The sequence below is a fragment of the Pocillopora verrucosa genome, chromosome 12, assembly GCF_036669915.1.
Source record: "Pocillopora verrucosa isolate sample1 chromosome 12, ASM3666991v2, whole genome shotgun sequence".
NCBI lineage: Eukaryota > Metazoa > Cnidaria > Anthozoa > Scleractinia > Pocilloporidae > Pocillopora > Pocillopora verrucosa.
In genome coordinates this window covers 18,850,595-18,868,916 of record NC_089323.1, presented here as the reverse complement: position 1 = coordinate 18,868,916, position 18,322 = coordinate 18,850,595, and the positions used below count along the sequence as shown (strand labels likewise).

Genomic DNA, 18,322 nt, shown 5'->3' with positions numbered 1-18,322 from the left:
CCATATCGAGGCAGAGGCGAAGGAAAATTCAGTATACTTGGACAACGGTGTGAGGGAACAGAAACCTAGCTTCATTCTCCTCTTGTTCAAGTGTTCCTCAGGAGAAAGTTAAGAGTTGAAAGCTGACTTCTACGCGGCAACATGCTCCCCTATGAAGTTCAAGATAAGCTCTGAGACCCCCTTCAGATCACACAAGCAGACTGACTTGAAGATTGCGTTGTGCTGTAATGCCATTAGCGCGTTCACGCGAACTTTTATGATCGCGTTGGAAAATAATCACACAGTAGTCCAATTGTACGTAACATGGAAATGTAGAATGTTTCAGTCTTAAGATTCCGTTCAAACCAAGCTTTTGTGAAACATTAAGGCTCAATTTTGCCGAGTCTCCCCATCCGTACAGAATTATTTTTTAATAAATGTTGAGGTAAGTATTGAAGGTTGGAAAGTGTGGGGTTCGTTTTTAAAACACGATCCCTTGCCAGTGAACTACGAGAGACCAGTGACAAGAATTCAATTTGTCTTAATCATCTGCACGGTGGTATAGATACCAAGCACACTAGCCATTCTTTTCTTACTTCTGTTTTTATTTAAGTGATGGAACATAGAAGGTAAAGGAGGCTGCGCTTATGAGCAGTTTTTTGTAAGTGATGTAAAATGTTCTCATTTTCAAAAGGACAGTAGCCCCGTCTAAGTTTCGTTAACACTAAAAGTGTAATTAACTTAGACGACAGATGCGAGCGCGCCCAGCAACCTCAACTGCAACGACCTTGAAGGCCTTTTTTACACATGTAGAACTGCCTTTTCTGGAAGAGAATAGCTTATAGCAAGCTAGACTTGTGACTCGCGTTTTCTCCCTAGCGATTTTTTAACAAGGACTAAGAACATTCGACTGACAACAACTAATCACTTGACTCTGAAGATGACTTCCGCTCAGGTTGTCGAAACGTCAGTCACCACTACCGACAACAGTCCTTCTCAGGACTACACTCCCCCGGACGATCAAATTACACTATTACATGTTACCCCCAGGTTCAAACCATTTACTGTAAAAGGTACAGTAGTAACACCACAGATAATCACTAGTTACAACTCATACGACCGAGTTTAAAAGAATTTTAATTAATTTTTGTCTCTTTTATCTCAGTTAGTTTTCAAATTTTAAGCTTTGTTTAATTTTTGCGTAGTTAAAGCTATTCATGAAGTGTAAAGCTCTTTAATAATTAGTATGGATACACAAGTAATTAAACTGAGCAAGCAGTGTACAGTGCAATAGTTATTAATATAAACACGCTGTAAAAGTCAAAAGATTACGGGCTCCCTATGAATGTAAGCTAGAGAACAGCACGAAGCCTAGCTGAATCTATAGATGTCATGAAGGGGAGCGGAGGGGGGGGGGGGGTTTGGGAAGTTCACGAATCTTCGATGAATGCATCCGGGGAGTTATTACGAAACCCCAACACGCGTTGGTCGTTGTCATGCCAACTTATGTGAAGCAGCTACTCGAGGTCTTTGACAAAACCATGGCTCAATTCGAGTCCCTTTTCAACGCACCACGAGGATAACTTCCCTAGCGATTTTCGTGCCTCTTGTCTTAAATACACTTCCTCTTCTGTTCACAGTTTCAATCTTTCTTTCTCTCTGCTCTCGCTGCTGCCTTTGCAGCTGCTTTGGCTTCTGATTTAGCTGTGGATTAAAATAGAAAATGGTCTTAGAACGATCTGATCAGCAATTCTCCTTTCTGCCGCTACACATTTCCCTGTAAAATATGTGAAATAATTTGGAGTTTTATCGAGATAACACCCTTGAGTTGACAAACCTGTTCTCTGGATAATACTTTGAAATTGAGAGTTAGGAGTTAAAGTGTTTGAGTTCACGTGCAGGACGTTTATTTTTACAGATCTTTTAGTCATTAAAGAATTCTAAAGCATCTAAGTCAGATCGAAGCCCTCTTGAAAGACAACAATTAAACAATTATAAGCGGATTGTAAAAACAACAACAACAACAACAATAATAATAGTAATAATGGTAAATGACCAATAAATCAAGGCTAAACTGACCAACCAGTTTACACGAACCAGACTTAGAACACTCGACTGACAACAACTCTTCACTTGACCCCGATGATGACTTCCGCTTAGCTTGTCGAAACGTCAGTGACTTCTTTCCACAAAAGTCCTTCTCAGGACTACTCTTACCCAGACGATCAGACTACACGATCAGACGGCGACAATGATACTGATAACGATAATGTTAATAACAATGATAATGGTAACATTTAAACATACCGATACGTGAACCCAAAAAAGAATAACTTTTACTCTTCCGATATGCTTCGAACGGGTCCTTCATGTCTGCACCAACCCCCTGAGATAAAGACAAAAACACGGTCATTATTTTCAATTCAACTTATTTCTAAGGAGGTATTCTATCATTAGTTCTAAAAGTTTTATATTATCTCAAGGTATCTTCATAGTTGAGGTGAATTTTCTGCCCTTTAATTACAAGTTTGATAATCAGTAGACTCTTAACAGAGAAAGTACAACGGCAATGACTCGTTCCTCACCTTGAACTTGTCAAACTTATCCCGAATCTCCCCCCCTGATATTGGATCCTGTATCCCTTGCATACTTCTACCCAGTCCAGCTCCTTCCCAACCTAACAATAAAAAATATCACATTCTGTCACGAAAAGTTCGTTTCAATAATCTCAGATGATACGTTGACGCGAATTACCATTGGCTGGTGGTTGTGTGTTAAAAGTTATAAATATTTTTAGTTTGCATATTGAGTGTTACACGAGGAAAACGTCACGAGTCACGCAATCTTTAGTCTAGGTGTTGTTCAAAGTCACGGTCCAACCCACCCATTTTCTTGAGCATCTGATGTCCGACGTTGCTTTCATCCAGTCTTTGTTCAGGGACCTTTGATGTGTACGACGGACTGGAAAGAAAAAACACAACCAAGTCAATTGAGACACCTAGCATTCTTCGCTAATATTTCACATTCGAGCGAAATCAAAAGGGGCGTATTCTTTAGGAAACTTCTACTCAGGGATGACCTCCTCTCAGGGAATATAAACTTTGTTTCCGAATTTTAAAAAAAATTCTTTAATAACTTTCGTTTCTGTGAGCTCCATTCAAGGGACACTTTATATTTCCGAAGGTGTCCCATAAATGGAGGTCCATCAGTATTTATTTCCTTCATTGAAGGGACCCCATCTTTTCAGGTCCAAAAGGGGCCCTTCAAACTTAGGTTCCTCTGGAATCTTCGAAAAAAAAACAAAAATGAGAGAACCTTTTTAGAATACTTACTGAAAACTTGGAGGCGTTGGACTTCTACCAGGACTTCTGTTGGACTTGAACATTGGTGAGATTGAACGTGATCGTGACCTGGAGCGTGAACGTGAGCGTGATCTTGAACGTGATCGAGATTTTGAGCGTGACCTGTAACAAGAAAGTCAAATGCAATTTACACAAAGGGTGGGCCAAGGATAACTGAAATGTTGTGAAACGATTACTGGGCACCCACACAAACGGTGTGACTTTTCGTTTATTTTAATTCAAATGGACTTTATGGGAATGTCCAAAAACTTCATCTAGTATACTTGATCTAGTAGTCACCATCAGTGATGACTTCCGCTCAGGTTGTCGAAACGTTAGTCGCCACTACCGACAACAGTCCCTCTCAGGACTGCACTCATCCGGACGATCAGACTACACTATCACATACTAACTTGTGATGAATATTCTCATTTAACATCAAGGGTTAGGCGAAAAATCCTTATCTGACCACAAAGGCGCGTTTATTTTATGTTAAATGCCGTGAGATTATTCGTCTCAAATAGGTACCGTGATGCGAACCTTTACAACATTGCCATACATTTCCTCTAAGTTACTATGTACAAAAGGTCACACCGTTTGCATGCACCCCTGCTGATGGCCTTTTGACATGACTTTACCTTCTTCGTCTTGGAGAGTTGGACCGGCTCCGTGAATGCCGTCTTCTAGGGGATCTAGAGCGAGAACGAGACCGCCGCTGACGAGGGGATTGGGAGCGAGAACGAGAGCGTGGCCGGGGAGATCTGGAATGGGACCTTGATCTGCTTGGAGGAATTTCTTGCACTTTGAGTTTCTCGGCTTCCTCTCGATCTTTTATGTACTTCAGCTTTGCTTTGTAAAACTCAAACAAACCACTTTGCTCCCACCCTTCACTGTAGGAAACATGTTTCAGACACCATTAGTCCAACTGCTAATAATTTTCTCAGAAAGCGTTATTTTGATCACTCCAGTTAGCAAAAAACCATGCAGAAGCAATAACAATCTCAGATTTCCGAACTTTACCCGAACGATCTCAGATTTCGAACGACTTCGGATGGCCTTCGTGCTCTTTTGGCGATTTCCGAAGAATATCCGAATACAGATTTTAAAACATCGAGTATCAAACAAAAAAAGATTAAAATTATCGGTAACCACTGCCTCATGTATCTAGTATGGAACATCAAAGAGTTCTAAATATCAACCGTAAAATCCAAGGGCTCAAATATCAAAAGAAGAATTCAATTCAAAATTTTTTAAAATATTCTCTCCTACTCTCTCCTCATTTACGTACTCATAATCTATACTAGTAGAGTAAGGAGATGTAAGATATCAGTCAGACTGACTAACCTGTTCCTAGGCCTCTCGTGACTAGGTGGACTGTAAAACGCTTCTACTGCAGCAAGAAGTCTTTCACTTGGCGGCTGTGGTGCAGGAAGACGAAGAGAAGCTGGATCTATTGGCTTGTAGTCAACGTCTGGCAGCTTTACCAGGAAAGAAAACGAAATCTGCGTTTATAACACTATCAATTTTACCATCCCCTCATTGGCAGTTAATTGGCAGTCAATTTTCCATAGTTCCTACTTTGTACTCTGTTGGCAACAACTGACCCCCCCCCCCCATGTCCCCCCTGAATTCCATGTGATCTCCTCCCTTAAAATCCTTCACTCCTCCCCAAAAAAAGATGATAAATAATGACTGGTCTCTTAGAAGATTTGAATGTTGTTGATTAAAAAGAGGGGAGGGGTCTCACAGGCCGCCCAGAGCCATCTAACTACCCCTTCTCTATCCCCACCCTCCAGGAGAATTATCACAGATAGGAATCTTACCCCTACTAACGGAGCCATGAGACCAGCAGGAAGATCATAGTACATTGCAGTTGGTATAATAGGCTCAGGTATGGGAGGTTCAGGTGGCATCTCATACTCCTCCATGCCGTACCCCTCCTCCTCTTGCATTCTGCCATGATTGTAGTCATTCACCATGGGTGGAGGAGGCCCTCTACCCTCGTACTGCTCAAACTCTGGCATCTGGTGTTGATAGTCAAACTGTTGTGGTGGACCACGGAATTGCGGTGGTGGTGGCCTGTGTTAAAGCCACAGGGAAAGTAAAGTTAACAAATATTATTTAGTAAGAAATGAGGATCACACAATTTACTATCTGAAGTACCTCTTGTAACTGCCTAAAATCACTTGCAATTTTTGAACATTCAGTGAGTAAAGACATTGCCCTATCAGTTTGAAAACTTGTTTACCTGTTAGACTTAAAATAAGGGAAAACACTAGCAATCAAATTTGGCATTGATGGCCCTTCATTTAGAGCTTAAGTTCAATATACATGATGGGATAAAGTGAGATTGCAAAAGTATGTATTGATCATTTCTATGATAAATAAGGCTACAGTCAATATAAATTTGAGGTCAATTTGTAACAAAGCATTATCACCAATAATGTTGACTGTGACATTTTAACTGTCATGATGCTACTCTTTGACCAGCCATTAAGTTGAATGATAAAATACAACTATCTGTTTAACTGCTGCATGCTAATTCCTCTTTTATGGTGTATAATGGAGCACTGCTATTGTATCTAATTTTCAGTGTCAACCCACCTCACATGGTATCCTTCATCGTGGAAGTTAGGGGGTCGGGGCCCACCAAACATGGGTGGGGGGTGTCTGAAATCTGGTACGTAGGGTGGAGGAGGAAAATGAGGAGGAAATGGTGGTGGGCCACGCCCATAGAACTGGGGTCTCTGATCGCCAAATGGGGGAGGGAAGGGTGGAGGATGTTGCTGATAAGGTGGTGGTTGGTATGGTTGCTGCATGGTTGCCTCCTTCTGCTGACACAATAGATAGGTTATCAGTGAGGGAACAGAGTGAGGTTGTAGCTTAAACTGTTGTGAATGTGATGCACACCAAGGCCTTATGAAAGTGCTTTTTAAGCTACTTCAGAGTTAAAACTAAGGTCGCTTGTAGCAGAATCTAGATAAATCACAGTTGTTTTTTTTTCTTCTTGCTTTGAAAAGGATACTATTACTCTACTTTTCCATACTGTTTACTAAGCACAAATAGACAAAATGTTGAATTCAGAGTATTATCAAGAGCCAATCACTTCACTAATCAGGGACTTTTCCTTTTAGTTTGATAAACCCTCAGTAGAGAAAAATTTCAAATTTCTTTGGTGAGGAACAGGATAATAATTCTTTTAAGCTTAGTCTGCTGTTAACAAGCTGTTCTTAAAAGGCTTTCACTGTACAAGAAAGGTACATTAAGTCTACTTTTGAGCCCAAACTTTTGGAGCTCACTAGCAACCTCATTGTATGGAATGCAGGATCATTCTAGTGTTACCCATCAGCATTTCATTAGGTTTCCCCAAACAGTTTGCTAAGCACAATGTTATACTCCTGGGTGGAGAGAGGCACTAAGAGTCAAGTGTTTTGCCAAAGAACACAACACAATGACCCAGGCAGGGTTCAAACCCAGGCCTCTCACAGCCTATTTGACTTTAAACGTATATGGTTGATTTCCTCTTATTTCTGGGCCAAAACCCAGATTACAATTAAAGAAAAGCATTTATCACACAACCAGAAGTTCAAAACCTTTACATTTTGCACTCTTGTCTCAGCATCTTCTGATGGTATTTGCTCTGCATTTTCTTCTTTTCCTTTTTCAATGACTTGTTGTTTTGCCTCATCCCCTGTTCCTTGGGAGCCTCCCTCTACTGTTGGCTGCTTCAAATTATCTGAAGAAATACATTTGGCAAACTTTTAGGAACTTTCCCTGGGTTGTTTGTAATAAAGGTTAAATGAAATCTAGTTTGAACTGGCTACTTCATTACATGAAGATTTAGCAAACAAAGGCCATCTTGTTGTAAATCATGACCAGACATGCCCAAACTAAATTCATGTATCAGAACAATTCTCCAATACTGAACTCATGAAAGACTGAGGAACTCTCTAGCGGTGAACACAGGTTGAAGTACCTTCTCTTCCAGGAGCTTGCTGGTCTGATTGTGGATTCTGTTGGCTATCTTGTGGCTGCTGATAATGTGGCTGATGGCGTTCAGGTGCAGCATAAAAACCTTGACTAAACATCTGCTCACGAGCTGCGTCAACTTTACTCTGGCCTGCTTCAGTGTTTTTCAGTTCCTAAAGGTAATGTCAAACATTTATATCAGGAAAATTATGATTTCAATTTCTGCTCATTTGCAATTGATAACTTTAAGTAACAATAAAGAGTAACTAAACTGTGTTCAAAAGTAAACAAATGAGATACTTTTTAGAAACAATTTACTGTACAAAGGCAATAAACAATAAATATTAAAAAGTGGTATCAGTATTTTTGCTTACAAAGCTTAAATGTGATTTTCCAACTAATCATTACGATGTGAAATTCTTTGAATGTTGCTTCAGAATGAGACTCAACCCTTTAACTACCATGAGTGTCCAAAACAGAATTAACCTTACAATATCAATAAAACATAAAGCAAACAAGTGATTAGAATAAAGGGAAAAATATCAATTAGGGGTTTATTAGTTGATTTGATACCAAATTCTCCAAAGTAAAATCATAAGAATTATATGGCAGACAGTAAGGAGAATTACTTAAGAGATCTTGAGGGTCAAAGGGCTAAAAGGACACATTAAAAATGTACTACTGTCAATTTTCATTTTCACAAAAAAAATTTAACCAAAATTCTGAAACTTGCCTGTAGGAGAGATGGGTCAAAAAGATTATGACTTTCCCAAATTCCTAAGACTTTTGTTATTTTCTGCAGATTTTCTGCTGATTCCCCTATCTGTGTACAAAAAAACAAAGGTACTACAATATCCTCAAGACTCTTCTGAAGGTCCTGAGCTCCTTTCCTTTGACAGTGGTGCAGAATATCATTCACAAGGTAAACAATGTGAAGTTTGTGTTGAAACTGCATTCCAGGGCCAAGGGCTCTATAAGATATTAGACAAAAGAAGAGGAGTCAAGAGCATGATAAGATGAAAGTGATTAAAATGTTACTTCTCCCTACAACATCAATATATTTTCAAGCAAACAGGTAACGAGAATAGACAACATTATTGGTGAAGGGTGTTATTTAACACAAATTCTTGCAACCAGTTTGATAGGAAAAGTGATGCAGCAGCATAGGAGGACTGCAAAACAATCTTGAGGTGAACATTAAAACAGACAATTCTTCATTACACTTTTAATTCAAAAGTGCAACCTTATCCTTTTGTGTGTGGTAGAGAATGGAAAATAAATATCATTCAGGGTAACCTCCCCTTATAAATAAATAGAGGGATAGGGAGGGGTGGGTGAGCAGTCAAGGAGAGTGGGTGAAAAGAAGAGATAATGTAGTTTTATTCTAATATCTGTGGTGTAGACAACACTGACTAGTGACAAATAAAAGATAAATTCTCTAACTAAATATTATAGCAGTTTATAGGTGCCTACCTCTTTAGCAGATACTGGGAAATCTGAAAGCAACTTGTCTTTGTCTTGGAATTGTTGAAAATAAAGTTCTTTCCACTCTAAAAGATAATACATATTACAAAGTGTTAGATGTCAATCTGTGTTTTGTGGTCAAGGGAATCTGTATATTTCTTGTTGAAAATGAAAACTTTAGTGTTTTCATTCCAAAGAAAGATTAGTGTTAAATAACAAGGGAATTTTCTCCATGTCTGAATAAAAAAATAGCTCATACCATCAGAATAATGGGTGAAAATTGTCCCATCAATAAAAAATGAATATCCCATATTATTGTGAGGCAAGACAGTCCTATGGTAAATCCAAGTGATCTAATTGGTTTTTTACTCGGTCCACACTTGGCCAAGTGGACTGTTTCCAGGGAAATGGTCATGAGCCCTGTATCTTAGTTTGCAGAAGCCAAAATTAAAAATAGACAAGTTTGGTCTGAGTACCATATAATAAACTACTCACTAACCTTGATTGCTTGAGCCATACTGGAGAATATTGGCACTTAATCTTTACTGGTACAACCTCAGGCCAACAATCCCCAGTATGACCCCTACCTTCCATTAGTAAGAAATTATTATCAAACAATGTTCTCATAACTCAGAAAAATCTGATTTCATTTCATCTCCAATTATTACAAACTCCAACTCAAAAAAATCATCACATCTCCAAGAAGTAGGTGAAAAAAGACCTAACTGCTTACAGATATAGAATCTTTTGTGCATGACTCCATAATCTTATGCAACAGGTTTTCTAGTTCTGTCACATCAACTTCACTGGGTTGTTGATGAACAGGAACAGGAGGCTGATATATGGCTGTAGTGGCTTGGACCTGCTGTTGAAGGGCTTGCATCTGGTAATAAATCAAATTTAATAAACAAATATTTCTGAATCTCAAGGCATCTGAATCCTTTTTAGGGACGATAATAAATTATGGGGAGATCTACAAGACAGATACAAGTGACCTCTGACAAATCAATAAGTTCACCCTTTAAACCTAATGGCAACCAGCACCTAAATTCTCCTTACAGTAATAGTGCTGAATAATTTGTTCCAATCATGAGAATAATGAAAATGATCACCAATCTAAGAAGCTTTGATTTTTTAATGAAATCCCCTTGTCAGTACCAGAGTAAATGTAGAACAAAGAGTATGGGGAATATCAATCAGGGGGTTCTTCAAGATTTGGTCATAATGAAGAGAAAAAAGGAACTTTCAGCAGTAAGCATTTTAAGTGTTTGAAATGACAACATTGTCAAACTAATGGGGTGACTTCGTGCATGGTTTTACTGATCAAGCAGTTTACATCGATTTTGGGACTGAAACTTGATAGTTAGCCCACTAAGCAGTGGATTTAGCAGTGAAGGTTTTAGTGATTGGAAAAAGCTACCTTTTTGTCACAATTCTTCTGTACTGTTCAGGAGAATAAATATAAAGAATACTAAAGATCCGAGTTCAAATATTGTAATTTACTACAAGACCTAAAAGTAGATCTTAAAAAAATACTCTTTAATCTCCTAGCATGACATATTTATGTTGTAGTAAGCAGCAACTTATAAGGTAAGTTTTCCTTGGGAACACTTAGATTTTGTTCTTTGATAACTAAGTCATGCACTATTAAAAATCATTTTAAATGTTCATTTTTGTTACCTGTTGTTGAGCCTGCTGTTGTGCCTGTTGCCATGGAGCTGTATTTATTGACTGTTGAACAATAGCTTGTTGCACCAAATGAGCTTGCGGATTTGTAGTAAGCTGTGTTGCTGCTTGCTGTGCAAGTTGTTGCTGGTTTTGTAAATGTTGTTGGGTTTGCTGTTGAGCTAACAGTAGGAAAAATAAAAATGAAAAAAAGTTAATTTATTGTATCAAATAAAGAAAGTTATAGTCAAAATCAATTACATCTTTGTTTGGTTCAAACTCTTTTGCTGTTTCTATTCAAGTTCAGATATGAAAATGAAAAAGAATAACACTGAGCTCAATAAAAACAAACATAACCTTTTAACTCACTTGAGTGACCAAGAAAAATTTCAATTTCTTCTAACAATATCAATACAATATTAAGCATACAAGTGATGAGAATAAGGAAAAAAAATCAATTAGGGGATTATTAGCTGATCCAATACCAAATTCTCCAAAGTGACATCATGAGAATTTTATGGCAAACATTTAGGAGAACTACTAATGAGATCTGGTATGGGAGTGAAAGTGTTACCTAGTGTCTATTATTTTATGAAAACATCTAAAAAGTAGTAGGCTGCATGGCAATCAATCAGATAACCTGATAAGGTGAACATCAGGGGCAAATGAGTGTGGCTTTCTTATTCTTGCACACTACTACAAACCTTTTGTACTTGGGTTACCTAGCTAACTGTCTGCTATTCAGTTTAACTCCACTACAGATTTCTTACCAATTTCAAACGAAACCTTCCATCTGTAGTAATTGTAGTGCTCTCCACTGAACAAAAATGCAAACTTTGGGTTTCCTTTCTGTTTTTCCTTGGTCATATCTTCAAACTTGCTGCCATTTCGGGCAACAAAGTTTGCAAGTTTGTCGATAATGTTCTTCTGATCTTGATCTTTAAATTAACACAGAATCAGGTGAGATTTTACGTTTTGCATCTTCTACAGACATCAAATATCGACAGTAAGATAAGAAAACAAAATTTATACAGCAACTGTACCTTCTGGGGGTGGAAACGGAGGTGTTTGAGACACAGCCATCTGGATATCTAATCCTCTTCACCGTGCTACAGCGAAATGTGTCAAAACGATTCCAGAAGAAGCGTCAGAGATGAAAACCTTACAATAATTTTTATGAAAAAAATTCTCGTGGAATTCCCCTTTGTACATGTAACAAACACATACTCAAGGAAAAAGTTTACGATTCCATTTTCCTCACTTAATTTGCACTAAATCCTCAACTCTGACAACTCGTGCAAGCCGCCATAATATTCTCTCCCCAGGTGTTCCCGACCATACTTATCGTCACACGTTGGACCCTGGAAGAGAGCCTTTTAAAACGCATGCGTACATTTTTCAAGCAGTGAAAAGTTTGTTTCGGATAGGAAAACCTTGTTTGTGTGGCTACTATCTCGCCAAAATTGGTCAGAAATGGCTCTTCATCGTGTTTTAAGACGCATGGTATCACCGTCAAATAATGCCCTTCTTTTGTTTCGTACTCAAAGCACGAAAACCGCCGCGATTGGTATCCTTTTTTATGAATACTGTTATGATGTAGTCATGTGTTATGCAAGATTTCTATCTTGTTCTGTTTGTCAAAATGATACTGAAATAGAAAGCATTTTCCGGTTTTGTCTCCTTAATTTTTATGTTAATAGCTGAAGAAACAACCAAGGAGAAAAAAGATAACTTTGGTAAGTAATGTGTGACAAGAACGTAACGTTAACGCGGAGAGAACTGGGGGCAAATATTATTTGGGGGTGTGTATGGGGGTGCTATACCCAAAAGGTTAACCTTTAACTCCCAGTTTTGACTAACACGTAACTTCTCCCTATCATATCCATACATTATTCAGCAAACAGGTAATGAGAATACTCAAACTTATCAAGTAGAAGTTGTCTTGATTTGTTAACTTATTTACAACGAAACGTGTAACAGCTACATGTTTAACAGTTTGGTCTTGGGAGTCAAAGAGTTATCTTAAAGGAGAAATCACAGTTGACCGAAAGTAAATATTATGTTACTTAGGATATTCATTTACCACTTTTTACATGCAATCTTCTTACTAACAGACAAGAACTTTTGTTTTTGTAAAGCAACAATTCTAGCTGTGGTAATAACAGTGAATAGTTTTCCTTTTCAGTGTTGAGTGTCATCTTTCCTTATATTGTGTTTTGTTTAGTGAGATTCAACTGGCAAGATCCTTTGAGTCTGGAAAGCTGTTTGACTGAAGAAGAGATAATGGTTAGGGATCAGTTTAGAGATTACTGCCAGGAAAAGCTTATGTCTAGGATTTTGATGGCAAACAGACATGAAGGTTAACATATTAAATATTTATCATATAATTTAAGAATTGTATCAGGTTAGAGCATACAGTTGACCAGAATCTGATTGGCTAATTGCATACTTGTAGTGGTCCAGCTTTTTAAAATAAGGATCACAACCTTGAATTTTCAGCAGAAACAAACTTGCTGAAAAAAAAAGTTATTTTCTATTCTATGTCATTCTGTTTGAGGAAAAACTGTACCCTTGGTCTAGAGTACTGCCCTTGGCCTTCAGCCTTGAGCTGTAAACAAGATACTGGGCACTTTTCTTTCCATTTGGACACTTGTCTTTTAAATAACATAATGTAGATTTATCATGTACTCATACTGAATCTTTGCTATATTGCCTTTGTAGTCTTTGATAAAGATATTATGACAGAAATGGGATCCCTTGGAGTTCTTGGTTGCACAATTAAAGGTTAGCAGATATTCTGGGTTCTTCGACTACAATAAAATGTACTTTTTCACCCACTGTACACTGTATGTTTTCAAATTTGGCTTTCTTTTAAAATCTTTCAATTCTAGGTTATGGATGTGCTGGTGTCTCTTCTGTAGCGTATGGACTTATTGCAAGAGAGGTTGAAAGGTTAGAGTAATTGCACTTGTTTTCACTAAGGAATTTCCAAGCTTTTTGAGTGAAATGTGATTTATAATTTTGATACAGCTCTTTAGTATACTAGTGGCTTGTGATCATTTTCACCTTGATCTTTGCTTAAATGTGGGAGAATAGTGGATTTTACTGTGTATCTGTGTTGTGTTAACCCTTTCACTCCCACAAGTGACCAAGACAGAATTTCTCCTTACAATATTAATACAATATCAAGCAGGTAGGTGATGAGAATAGAGAAGAATGTCAACCATGGGATAGTTGATCCAATACCAAATTCTCTGAACTAGCATCATAAGAATTGTATGGCAGATAGTTAGGAGAATTACTAATTAGATCTTGGGAATGAAAAGGTCAAAGGGATAAATTTTCACACTCTCAAGTTTACATAGAAATATGTGTACAAGGCATCCTCTTCACCACAGTGAATACAACCAGATGTTTGAAATCATATTTTATCAATGACTATTGCAATGACAGAAATTTTTGTAGATTCTAAAAGTATAACATTTTGTATCCTGTTGATAGGGTGGACAGTAGCTATCGGTCAGCCATGAGTGTCCAGTCCTCTCTCGTGATGCACCCAATAAATGCTTATGGAACTGAGGAACAGAGGCAGAAATACCTTCCACAGCTTGGTAAGGAGCATTACATCATATGTGTCTGCTTTGTAAATAATGTTAATGGTGGATCATTTAACAAATAGGAACTAGTAATATGGGGATTCAATTAGCACATTACGTGGGGCTGGCATGGCTTTAGGAGTCAGGGCAGAGCATGCATCTTATTGAAGATGGTGGACTGATTGTTAAATATGGTGGCTCAATTAGGGAGGACTTCAACAGGGCTTCTAAAATGAAAGGTATTTCTGTTTTCTTATCAAGCACAAGGCAAGCTGATTGGCTGTTTTGGTTTAACTGAACCTAACCATGGTAGTGACCCAGGTGGAATGGAAACAAGAGCCAAGTATAATTCGGCTGGCAACAGTTATATTCTTAATGGAAGCAAAAGCTGGTGAGATGGGTGTTGTTTATGAAATAAATATTCTAAATATTTCTATATACTGTAAATAAAAATAAATTAATAAATTAATAAATAAATTGATTAATATTCTAGAGTATGACTGTAAAATCTGTGTTGTTCAAACTGTGGCATAGGGACACTAAGGTCTTGCTCAAAACCTTTTTAATATTATTTCCTTTGTTTAGGATTACTAATTCACCAATAGCTGATGTGTTCGTTGTGTGGGCAAACTGTGAAGACAAGAGAATCAGAGGCTTTATCTTAGAAAAGGTTTGGTCACAAAGATTTCATAAATGTAAAGAGCATCTGAATATGAAATTACAAAGAGTTCTTTTTTTTGTCTTGTCTTTGCAGGGAATGAAGGGACTATCAGCCCCTAGAATTGAAGGTAAATTTTCTCTGAGGGCTTCTGTAACAGGCCAGATTGTCATGGAGGATGTTGAGGTTCCAGAGGAAAATCTTCTACCAAATGTTGATGGACTGGAGGTATTATTGACAGAAGTGTTTTGATGATAATGATGATGATGACTAAATAAAGTACATGAACTGTTTTATGCCTAAGAGTGACTAGCATTTAATTTCTCCTTACAATATCACCCATGAATCACAGATAACAGGTCACAAGAATAAAGGAAATGATCACCACCTAAGGAAATTTGTAGAGAACAGTATGGAGAATATACATCCTGATGCTTGGGTGCTAAGGCTTAAAGTACAGAGTAATAAATCTTCTAACAAACAATTCACATTCCTAAGCAATAAGTAGCAAAACAGAGCAATACTAATGTAAGAGGAAACAAACAATATCAGAGAACTGAAGGAATTTAAGTTAGATCTTTTTTTTCGTTTGATATCAATCTTTTTTTCTCTTTATTATCAGGGACCCTTTGGTTGTCTGAACAATGCTCGTTATGGCATTGCATGGGGAGCTCTTGGTGCTGCAGAATTTTGTCTTGCCACGGCAAGGCAATACACATTGGACAGGTGGGGAAATACTTAGAAACTCTTATTGCCTGAGTGGGGTTTGGCCAAGGGTTCTTTGTACATTTTGTTGTATTTACCTGATTTGATTTGACTTTCCAATAAAGTTGTATATTTTGTTGTTCAACATTTGTACTCATGCAGCAAATTTTTTAAGGGGTAAGGATGAGGTTAAATTTGTGACATTTGAAACTTTAAGTAAAAAAATGAACCATGTAATCTTATTTGTAGGATCCAGTTTAAAAGACCGCTGGCTGCAAATCAACTTATGCAGAAGAAAATGGCTGATATGGCAACTGAGGTTAGTTCTCTGCCATCAAGAGTAGAGCTTTTTTAGAAATTTAATGACTCAGTTAGTATGTAATTGAAGAATAAAGTTGTCAAATTCTGCTTAACCCCTCTCCAGTAAAATTAATTTTTCTTTCTTTTTTTATTTCTTTATACAGATTGCCATTGGGCTTCAAAGCTGTCTGCAAGTGGGACGGCTCAAAGATGAGGGACAGTAAGTAGAAACAAACATATGAAGAGATTTCTCATTACCTTTAAGTTAATTTTTGTATATCACCTGGGCCCAGTTTTTCGAAAGCCGATTAGCGCTATCCCAGGGTTAAATTTTAATCTGGATTTCTATACTTCTTTGTTCGATAGCCTTTTTAGGATCATTTTCCTCTACTCTATATGGAGCATCTAATCATCAAATTGTTGACAAAAAGAATTCTACTGAATTTTCCTTTAAAGCTTCCAGAGCTGAAATCCGATTTCACATTAACCCTGGGTTATCTAAACCCAGCTTTGAACAACCCAGCCCTGGTTGTTCATATCAAATTTAATGGCAAGTTCAGGAGCCTTCAAAAGAATGTTCATCAGTTGTAATCAGCTGACACGAACATTGGTGTAATTACAGTAGGATCACTGGTATAGGAATAAGGTCATAATTTTTCCTCAGCATATGTTATATTTTTTTACCACAGATTAATCTCAAATTTTTAAGGAACATTAATTATCTGACTGATTTTTTTTTTTAACCCTAAATAGATACTGCCCAGAAATGATATCTATGATCAAACGGAACTCATGTGGAAAAGCATTAGACATTGCACGGATGTCCAGAGACATGCTTGGAGGTAAGTTACTCTATCTACCATTTTTCTAGAGTGGAGGGCTTAGGGTATTAGGTGAGGAAATGTGAACTTACTCTATGGAACTTTTGCATAAACTTTTGGTGTCTTTTCCAAAACACACAGGAAATGGAATTTCAGATGAGTATCATGTCATCCGTCATGTGATGAATTTGGAAGCTGTCAATACATATGAAGGTAAAACTGACTATCATTGATTTACAAAAGCGAGTAAGAGGCCTGTATGAACTGTGTACCAATGCATACCCATTTTCCATGATGAGGAAAAATGCTTTTACTGGCATTCAAAAGATATGATAGGATCTTCCTTCCTTTTTTTACATTGAGGGGAACTTTTGCTAGGAAGTGAGTATATAGTCAGACTTAGAATACACTTGTTTGTTATGAGTAAATGGTAGCCTGAAAAGCAGGGGTCATTTTGGCAAGCGATTGCTCAGTGTTTTTGTAGAGAAAATTATCGCCCCCATCTTTGAAGTTATGGCAGGGTAAGGCTGGGTAGAGAAATAATTTTGTACCAAGGGGGTGACTGACAGTCAAAAATAAGGAGAGGGGTGGGGAAATTAATATTCTTGCCCTTCCCCACCCCTTACCCCAACTGCCTACTCTGACTTCAAATCAAACATAGTTGTTTGGATAAACCTTTGTGAGCTTATGATTGTAATTTGCTCCTTCTAAATGCTTGCACTGCAAGTACATTAATTGACAAAAGGGAAAGTGAGATGATGTCTTTCTCATAAGAATGACTGATGTTTTGTCCACTGCATTTTCACATGGTCTGGGACAATTTGGGCACCCTTCTCCCCTCTCTTTCCCCCCCCTTCCCCCTCCCCCTCCCCCTCCTCTATCTTCTTTTCTTACCTTTTAAAGATACCAGCATTTCCTGGTGTGAAGTTTCATTTTCTGACTGCTTTACCAAGTTTTTATATTTTTGTGTGCAGGAACTCATGACATACATGCACTGATTCTTGGAAGAGCAATCACAGGACTTCAGGCTTTCACTGGCCGATGAATACATTAATGGTGATGAATATGTTTCATAGAAAAAGAAATGGGAAAGCACAACATCCACACTCGTCAATAAATCTATACATTAAATTATCATCTCAAGCAAAAATGCTAACCTTTAGTTCTAGGTACTACTAATTTAATATAATTATATGGATGAAATACCAAGGTTTGTAAGTGTTCAGACCACATGAAAAATTTACAACTCAGACAAATAGATCACTGACATGTATCTCTTGGTAAATTTTCATGCAGATTAATAATAACCGACACATGCCTAATTGTGATATTGTTATCTCTTTTTACAGTACTAAAGTTAACTTTTGAGAATGTGAAAAGAAAACAGGGGTGAAGAAGGGCCTATCTTAATTTTTAAAATGATGTAAGGAAAATGTATATTCAATTCTACACCAACTTATTCTTCTCATTTGTAAAATTTCTTAGTTGTACATTTTATTCAGAAGATCATCTTGCTTTGGTCATAGACAAGGAGCACAAATTTGTTTGAGAGTTCATCTTAAATTTTTGAAATATTATTTGTTTTATTAAGAGAAACGAGAAAGAAATGTTAATGTGTATGCGGTACAGTATAAACTTGTACTCCAGTGTTCTGTATGGTGTGGAAATAAATACCTGTACTCTGAGTTTATATTTTTTTAGCTGACAAATTGTCTCTCAAAAACCACATCTTTCTGATAAATGCCTTTTACATATTTTGGTTATTTTCATCCAGTTCTGAGTCCAATACCAAGTGAGATCTTAGTACAATTAGCCTGTGTAAAG

The 18,322-nt window shown here is 37.4% G+C and overlaps 2 protein-coding genes across 3 annotated transcripts; one reads left to right on the top strand and one right to left on the bottom strand.

Annotated features, from left to right (window-relative positions):
* Positions 1–1,095: 1,095 nt before the first annotated feature.
* On the bottom strand, positions 1,096–11,731 carry LOC131771418 (calcium homeostasis endoplasmic reticulum protein-like). Of its 2 annotated transcripts, none has more exons than XM_059087207.2 (17): positions 11,462–11,731; positions 11,189–11,356; positions 10,434–10,600; positions 9,487–9,636; positions 8,763–8,839; positions 8,023–8,260; positions 7,297–7,462; positions 6,920–7,056; positions 5,925–6,154; positions 5,144–5,399; positions 4,665–4,798; positions 3,959–4,210; positions 3,312–3,443; positions 2,864–2,940; positions 2,565–2,656; positions 2,287–2,365; positions 1,096–1,683 (listed from the first exon to the last, which is right to left on the bottom strand). In XM_059087207.2, the coding sequence occupies exons 1-17, from the start codon at positions 11,499–11,501 to the stop codon at positions 1,622–1,624; spliced, it is 2,457 nt and encodes an 818-aa protein (XP_058943190.1). In that variant the 5' UTR covers positions 11,502–11,731; the 3' UTR covers positions 1,096–1,621. The 2 variants fall into 2 exon arrangements, with proteins under 2 accessions (XP_058943190.1, XP_066015648.1); XM_066159551.1 differs by having other exon boundaries at positions 5,925–6,151.
* An 82-nt stretch (positions 11,732–11,813) lies between these two features.
* Positions 11,814–18,183, top strand: LOC131771400 (glutaryl-CoA dehydrogenase, mitochondrial-like). Its single transcript, XM_059087184.2, has 15 exons — positions 11,814–11,985; positions 12,119–12,154; positions 12,643–12,777; positions 13,140–13,202; positions 13,310–13,370; positions 13,920–14,029; positions 14,276–14,405; positions 14,600–14,684; positions 14,769–14,900; positions 15,295–15,398; positions 15,627–15,696; positions 15,842–15,897; positions 16,431–16,519; positions 16,640–16,711; positions 17,473–18,183. Exons 1-15 carry the CDS (start codon positions 11,892–11,894, stop codon positions 17,541–17,543), a joined length of 1,308 nt encoding a protein of 435 aa, XP_058943167.2. The 5' UTR covers positions 11,814–11,891; the 3' UTR covers positions 17,544–18,183.
* The last annotated feature ends 139 nt before the right edge of the window (positions 18,184–18,322 follow it).

Coding starts and splice junctions, on each gene's coding strand:
- LOC131771418 (XM_059087207.2), bottom strand. CDS start 11,501: ATGGCTGTGTCTCAAACACCTCCGTTTCCACCCCCAGAAG. Junction 11,357..11,461: donor TCCGTTTCCACCCCCAGAAG/GTACAGTTGCTG, acceptor GTTAATTTAAAG/ATCAAGATCAGAAGAACATT. Junction 10,601..11,188: donor GAAGGTTTCGTTTGAAATTG/GTAAGAAATCTG, acceptor TCCTACTGTTAG/CTCAACAGCAAACCCAACAA.
- LOC131771400 (XM_059087184.2), top strand. CDS start 11,892: ATGGCTCTTCATCGTGTTTTAAGACGCATGGTATCACCGTCAAATAAT. Junction 14,901..15,294: donor CAAATGTTGATGGACTGGAG/GTATTATTGACA, acceptor CTTTATTATCAG/GGACCCTTTGGTTGTCTGAA. Junction 16,520..16,639: donor GTCCAGAGACATGCTTGGAG/GTAAGTTACTCT, acceptor CAAAACACACAG/GAAATGGAATTTCAGATGAG.